Source organism: Drosophila virilis, chromosome 5 (genome assembly GCF_030788295.1).
Source record: "Drosophila virilis strain 15010-1051.87 chromosome 5, Dvir_AGI_RSII-ME, whole genome shotgun sequence".
NCBI lineage: Eukaryota > Metazoa > Arthropoda > Insecta > Diptera > Drosophilidae > Drosophila > Drosophila virilis.
The window spans coordinates 7,146,507-7,154,645 of NC_091547.1; the positions used below are offsets into that span (position 1 = coordinate 7,146,507).

At 42.5% G+C, this 8,139-nt stretch overlaps 1 protein-coding gene across 1 annotated transcript; it reads right to left on the reverse strand.

Annotated features, from left to right (window-relative positions):
- Nucleotides 1-3,177: 3,177 nt before the first annotated feature.
- LOC6624851 (cytosol aminopeptidase) lies at nt 3,178-5,015 on the reverse strand. Its single transcript, XM_002050816.4, has one exon. It carries the CDS (start codon nt 4,861-4,863, stop codon nt 3,292-3,294), a length of 1,572 nt encoding a protein of 523 aa, XP_002050852.1. The 5' UTR covers nt 4,864-5,015; the 3' UTR covers nt 3,178-3,291.
- Between the last annotated feature and the right edge of the window lie 3,124 nt (nt 5,016-8,139).

The following is an 8,139-nucleotide window of genomic DNA, read 5'->3' on the forward strand; positions in this document are numbered from 1 at the left end:
AAAATGAAAGAAACAAAATCCACGCCAGGCCCCAATATTTCGGAACTACCCCACCACATACATCTAGAGGAATTGGGTCTTGGCGTCTTTATTAATTCATAAAATGGCGTCGACAGGTGTCGTCGACGATTTGCTATATGTGTTCGCTTGCCAGTTACGTTTATGGGCCCAGAGTGCCCGCACACATACTTTCGCGTATGTAGCACAACAGCTTGTTTCAAGAAACCAAACAAAATTGAAATTTTCTTTTTTTTTTGTTTGGCAAATGCACGTGAGTGTAACCAAGTGCCGAGGGGGAGGTGAAACAAACGCAATACACGGCGACAAACAAACAAGCCAGGAAACATGCTCGCATGCTAAGACTCGCCTCATACCAACAATAATTCGTTATCTCTGGGGCGTATCAAAATCACGCTTGATTAACTTTTTCAAGTCATTTAACAAATAAGCAATAAAATCCGTACATTTCTCTCCGGCCAAACGGAGACCCAGCAGCAGCAGCAACAGTGGCCGTTTATGCGCCTTGAGCCAATTGTGAGCAGCTTGCGAGTATGTTTTTTAATTTGCCTCCCTTGATGTCCTTATGCCCTCCAAATGGCCAATAAGACCCTGACATTTAAACCATTCTAAATAAGTATCTATATAAATTATATTTAATAGTTGTCTGGTATAAGTGCACAAGTTTTCCACGAGTTTTTTTTTCTAGTTGCAGCCGATCCTCTTGAAAACTTGCAGGACATAACTATAACTAACTCATATAATTGCGCAAGAAGAATGCAGATCGTGAAGGTAAATTATTAATATCAAGAATATATGACAGAAACTTGGTAAGGTCTGGTACGGTTATGTGGATAGAGTAACAGAAATATACATATGTTAATTTATTTTAATCCCCTGTACTCATTTGAAATGAGTTTGAAAGGGTATAATGGCTCTGCGCATTTGTATGTAAGCTGCAGAAATCCTCGATTCAGTAATTTGAGTAACCATTTTAGTAATGGACTATTTCAGCAAATTCGAAATATATTAAAATGACTTACGAACGGAGATAAATTGTATGTCAAATGATCGATTGCTTCCTCCGATTTCCTTTGCTGATATTTATCCATTATCATCCTGGGATCTGAAAGGCATATTTCAAAGATTAAGATTAAAACATTTATAAAACTGATGAAATTTTGTAAAGTTAATGGAAATTACCTACCTGTCTCTCTGTTTATCCGCTTGCCCAATACAACATACATAAATGTTTAAGCGATGAAGTTTTTGGCAAACGCTTGACATGACACAGATTGAAATGAAAATTGTTTGTTTGCCGGGTCTTAATCCTGATTAGTTTAGCGGTCAATATTTGCCAAATTGAGTTATACAGAAACAAGAGTCGCCTGTGAGTTAGGCATACATATCTTGAATAGAAAGCTGTTGAACATGCGGATACATTTGTATATACGTGTGTGTGTGTGTGTCTGTGGTGTGTTGCCAAGGCAGTAAATTAAACACACAGTTAGTCTGAAGACGAAGGCAGACAGAGGTAGGAGACCAGGCGCAGGACCTTTGTGTTGTGTGTCTCTGGTTGCGGCTAATGGCCAAATGGAATTTTCGTAAATTAGCATTAATTAATCAATGTAGCAAATGAATTTGTAAGCCAGATTTGTCCAAGGTGAGCAACAGCCAAGTCATTAAATAAATAAAACCTTCAGTTTGTATATTTGCCTGCGGTGGAGGCCGCCAGTCAGCCAGCCAGCCAACCAGCCAGTCAGCCGCGCACCGGAATCCCACATTCAAAGTGTAATCAAGCAGTTTCTGATTTGACATTTGAAAGCGAGATTAAATTTGATTATGCACAAATGCTCCTAGCCACAAGCACACAGCTTGGAATTTTGGTGGCAGGGACAACGTCTTTGCGTTGGGCTCCAACTGTTTCGCTGGCTCTGCAAACCCTTGGCAACTGCCAGCTGCTTGCAGTCAAATAGTGTGCACCCGAATCTGCATCTGCAAATACACATGCACATGTATGTGTGCAAATTAAATATTGAGCAAAGCATGTGGCATTTGTTGCCTGTGCCTCGATTGTGATTAGCTCTAATGTTATGTGCATGACTGCGTGGGCGTAGAACAAATACGAAGCTAAAGGATGCATATGCATATATGCACATATGTAGGTAGCACATGTTATCAAGTCGGGATAATAAACGTCATAGATCGAACGGCTTTAAGGAAATTTCATTGTCAAAAATCCAAACAATTTATTGTCAATAATAACATCAGAGAGCATCAAAGACCAATCAACGGCAAGCTGGCTGGCTTTGGCAGCTTGATGAGAGCTGCAAGTCGAGTTAAGCTAGCAGTCGAACACAAACACAGACACACACACACACGCAGGCACACGTATACACTAAATGGCAGGCACAGCTGTGTGGGATCAGGCACAGCTTAAGACACTCAATCAAATGTGAAAATCAATTGCTGCCACACGCTAATCAGACAACATTTATACGGCTGCTAGTCTGGCAGAACGTCAAATCAAAAATAGAAATCGAGCTGTCAAGCCCTGTGCGCACGCACACACACACACACGCGCGCTCACACTCTACGCCAGATACATATACTTTGCATACTTTTGCGCGTCGTCGAAAGCGACTAAGCAAAGCCGAACGTTTATGGTCGTAAATTCGATTTGCGCTTCAATCAACACCTGCACACACATCTTCATCTTCATCTTCGACTCTGCAAATTGTCTGTTGCGTAATTGAAAATGACAGCACAGACTATCAGACGGACAGACAGGTAGACTGACAGCTGCAGCAAGGTTGACAAGCGGCGGAAAAACAAATTGTAAAATTCTAAATAAATAAGCTTAAGAAATACTCAAATAAATTGCAAAAGTAACACAGCTCATGGGCTTGTGTAACCAGAGTCAATTTAATATTACAACTATTTTAAATCTTTTTATGCATTAATAATATTGTAAAAATACGTTTCGAAAATTTACATGCAGAAATAAGGTTGTGGTTGTGTCGAAGAAAGCGCATATACATTTCCCTTTTTATATTATTATTTGATTTATTTTACTTCCTCTTCAAGATGGTCTGTCCTAAATAACAAAATGCAAATTGGCCTTCTACGTAATTCTTAATTCGAATATTTACAATGTACAAAGAAAAAAAAATTGTGTCGTTAACTGTGTCGCATACTTCACTCGCGCAAAGTAATCCATTTAATACACTTGTTCCAAACATACATTTCGAAAATATTACTTTTTAACCAAAAAAAAAATCGGCCATTCTGTGCCTAATTTTGCGAGCAGGCTAATTGGTACATGAACTGGATGACTGTGCGTGTTGGACGACCAGTCATACTGTTCTTGAGTAAATAGGGCAGGGTGTTGACAGAGGTCAACATGCCAGTGCCGCGGATGTCAAGATGAGCCCAGTCGAGGCAGGGCACCAGTGTGTGCAGAACGGCAGCTGCCAGACTGGAGGAGGCTGGTCCGCGTCCAGAGTTGCTCATGTCATAGGTAGAGTTCTTGGTGACTATCTGTCTGAAGTAGCGGAAGAGTGGCATGCGCCAGATTCGATCTCCGGTGATGCTGCCCGCCTTGCGGAATTCCTTGGCCACATAGCTAGAGTTACTCCAGAGACCGGTAGCACTGCCTCCGAGTCCCTGGTTGACACCCTGGCCGATTGTGCCAATGCTGACAATCATCTTGGGCTTGAAGTTTGCTTGCGCGTACAGCAAAGGATCTGCCAGCATAACCACCGGCGCCTTGTCCACATTTTTAATGCCAAGTGTGACGCCGTTCAGCAGAGTCACCACATCGCCGCATTTAACTGCCATGCCGGATGGCATGTGTTCGCACAGGGGCATCACCGCCGAGATGTTCATGGGCAGCGAAAGGGCGGCGGCGGCGCGGAGAACGCCCACGCAGACGGCAGCTCCAGCCATGGATCCGCGGTATTGGTCCATGCCGTCTTTCCTCTTAAGGCAGAGGCCGCCACTGTGGAAGGTCAGACCCTGGCCCAACATCAGCACGGCCTTGTCTTCGGGCGATGTGCCGCAGTAGGTGCACTCGAGTAGGAGAGGTGGCTCGCAGGAGCCCTTGGCAATCATTAGGAAGGAGTTCAGGCTCATGTCCTCTATCCAGTCCATCGATCGCACTTCCACAGAGACGCCGCAGGGGCACAGTGCATCGACAGTTGCTTGCGCGAAAATGGAAGGGGTCATCTGATTAGCCGGTGTATCGGAAAGACGACGCGCCAGATTCTGGGATTCGGCCTTGAACAGACCACGGACCCAAGCGTCATGATCGCCCTTGCCATACATGTGCAGTTTGGGTGTGGGCAGACGGTTCTTCTTGCGCTTGTTGGCATTGTAGCGCCATACGGCGAGCGCAGCACCCTCGGCAGCTTGTTCGGGGAAGTCCATGCCGTCGACGTGCACCTCGGTCATGCGATGTAGTTGCAGGGCACGCGCTCCAGTTCCGGCCGCAATGCGAGTATTTTCCATACCCTCGTCCAGTTCCTCTGCCTCGTTATAGCCAGCACCAGCGGGACCCATGCCTACGACGGCAACCGTTTGGAACTCTCCGTCCAAGCCATTGAAAAGCAGGCCCCTGCCGGGACGTCCGTCCATGCCGCGCTCCCGGATCAGGCTCATAATCTTGCCACCGACAGCATCGTCCAGCAAGACACCATTCTCCGAAGACTTCAGCGGTTTGTCGCCATCCTTCTGGTAGACACCAACGACCACGCCTTTCGGCTTGTCGCACTTTGAGGAGTAGGCGCGGACAGCACGTAGACGGTGCTCGTAGCTGAGCACGCGACGTGCAGATCTCAACAGACGGAGTTCACGATAAGCAGGCATATTTACTTATTTTTCAATAACAGTACGAGAACAAGAAAAAACACAATTATACACGATTTAATTTACACTGCACGAGAATTTGAAATAATTGAAAAAAATTTTATGGAATTTTTGTTTTAACTGTTATTTTTTTTAAGGATCTGTGCTCAGTAAGACAAGCAACACTAAAATGAATCTTATAGGGCCCTACAGACTACCACCCCAAAATTTCGACAAAGTTGAAAATCAAGGCCTGCTTTGTCCTCAAAATTTGTGCCAACAATAAATAACTGAGTGTACACAACGTATGAGTCAGCAGCTGCACTTGCTTTAGCCATTTGGCAGCTTTAAGCCGCTTAGCGAATATGATGAAAAAATGTAGAGAAATTATACTTAAAATGCATAAAGCATGGCTAAAACAAGACCAAAAGAAATATTAATATCATATGAATTTTAATTTGTCGCCGCAGTGCGGAAAACCGGAAGCCGCTGGCCAAGTGCACAAGCACAACAATAATAATAATAATAATAGGTGCACATAATTAATTTTCCGAGCCACTGAATCAAGCATAATTTGGCTTAATTTTTTGGTGCGAAAAATGCGCTTCAAGCGCAAATGAGTTGCTCAAACATGAGGCGTCCCAGGCAGAGTCGCCAACTAAACTCAGAGTTTCGCAAAATATGCGCTTAAAATTATTCATTTAACTAAAATCCAACGGTCCATTGAGACCAACTTTCGGCCCGGGAAGAGTAAGGCTAATCACTTATGAAAAATGAAATTGGTTTGGGAGCGGGGAGAACAAGCGTCAGTCGAAATTTCAGTTGACGAGCACTTGAAATAATAATTTATATTTAATTTGAATAATAATAATATTTAAAAAATGCATGCGTAGTCAAATATAAGATATCATATATTTATATTTAAATGTTCCCTTTTTTTTGATTATTTTTTCAAATAAAATACAAGATCAATTATTTTACAGGATGTGATGCGTCAGGTCAGTAGCATGGTGAACTAGGCATTGACACACTGAGAACGAAGTGCAGGGTTCAAATCTCACGACCGCCAAATAAGAGACAATTATCTAGGTTAAATTTATGTAAAGAGTGAGTTTTTTATGAGGACGAACTATTGCTACACTCTATTTTATAAGATTTTCATCTTATTTACTCACTGAAATCCTTGTGTGACACTTGGCCAATTATTCATTTTTTTAAGACTAGATAATAAAACATAATCTGCTGAAAGTATTTGGCTCTTGGATATACAATAGAAAATACAGTTTCAACAGTTTCAAATGAAGTCTGATCTCAAGAGAAATGAATGCCTATTCAGATACAATCTCTACAGTCTATAATAAAGTGTGATCTCGGAAAGCTTGGGCTCTTAGATATCATAAAGCTTCACAGCTTTAGTCGTTCGACCAACTATTGAAAAATGAAATCCTTTGATCTGAACAGCTGTGTGCTCAATTGAGTATGGATAACGTTTCAATACCCTAGACTGATACGCAAGACTAATTCGTTGTGCAAATGCCATTGGTCCAAGGCCAATAAATTGCTTAAAATTTGCAATTAAAATTTGCCAACGTCTGTATTCATATAAATCTGTAGTTTTAATAATGCTTATCTTACTGCCCATGCACAAATAATTACGTTTTGTATTTGTCAAGCAGCAAAAGGAATTCAATTTTAGTTTAACAAAGTGTGGACTTATCTTTGGCAAAATGTTTGAATTTGAATATACGACTGCCAACTGGCAACTGGCAACTGCCACAAGCATAAAAGTGTTCAAATGGAAATACGAATTTGTAGCCTGGTATTTGTCTTGCATGGGGCAAGCAAATGTGTGCCTGTGTGTGTGTGTGTCTCAAATAGATGGAGTGTAGGTTGCCTGGGCAAAGGGATATGGATAGAATAGGGTGTGCAAATTAACCCAATAATCCTAGTGCAGCAGCTGAAATGCCCGAATCCAAATTTGAAATTTTGTTATTTCTCACCTTTGCGCTTGACCTGCTCGCCTGATAACATAGACATACGACCAAGACAGACACCAAGCAGCAGCAGCAGCAGCAAATATCCAACTGTGTTTCCCAGCAAATGGATGCCCTGCAGCTAAACACACACACACACACACACACATACACACTCACACACACAGAGCAATGCAAACAGAGACAAAGGGACAACAGAGAGACGGAAGGAGCGCAGGCTTGGTCAGAATACTTGTGGTTTAGCTTTTGGTCTGGCTGCTTGCTTGGCTATAAGCGACAATCATAAATGTCGCCTTGTTGGATGATAAAATATTTGCACAAGTTGAATAGTTCAAAGTATTTCATTTTAAATTAACATCTGTCTTTGCGCACTCAGTTGGAATTATGCAATGTGGTCGCCGATAAGCTCATTTCAAGCGATTTGCCCAAGGCGCAATCTTTGCCTTTTGCACCAACATTTGGGCCACTTTTCAAATTAAATAGAACAGAAATTGCCAGTATTATAACAAGACTTTAAGTCTGGCTTTAATTTGCGCATTGTAGAGCAAAGGCAGGTAGCATGCGATTTGCTATAAAGCAAAGTTTAAGCCATAATTTAGCCGGTTCGCTCTCAACTTTGGCCATGCACTTTGTCTAGCTTGAGTTAACACGCTCGCATACAGCACCGAATTGAACCCCCCCTCCGCCTGAACCATGGCCTGTGACCCGTGGGCATGTGTGTGTGCGTGTACGTGTGTGATGCTCACGCATGAACACATTTTCGGGTCGCATTTGATGCTGCAGCTGTGCGAAAAGGACTTCGCAGTCCTATTAAGCGGCTTACAAGTAAAATGCTGCCAGATTTTAATTGTCTGCACGGCAGCAGTCGGGAAGTACAAGCAAAAATACAACAACAACAACAATAGAAAAGCACGCAGCACACACAGAGGCCACGCTGCGTATGCGCAATGTGGCATAGACTACGCTGTGCCCGAAGGCTTATTTGGCAGAACACACGTGTACGTGTGAGTGTGTGTGTGTCTCTTAAGTAAATTTCAGTGTAGTCCATGGGGCAGGCAAACACTTACGGTCTGTTGCGCATCAGTTGCTTGTCATGGTTTAGCAGCCAACCAACAATCCTGCGGCAGTCGAATTAATTCTACCTGATGCAAAGTCTGCCAAAGTGACTGAAATGAACAGAGAATGTATTTTATAAATAATGCAGCATAATATTACCAAAATTTTTTTTTGTATTAAGTGTAGAGCCTGTACAATCATAATTTAGCAATTTAACAACACATGGATAGATATGAACGAAAACATA

What these genes read in the sequence shown, in the direction of transcription:
- LOC6624851 (XM_002050816.4), bottom strand. Translation starts at nt 4,863, where the DNA reads ATGCCTGCTTATCGTGAACTCCGTCTGTTGAGATCTGCACGTCGCGTG.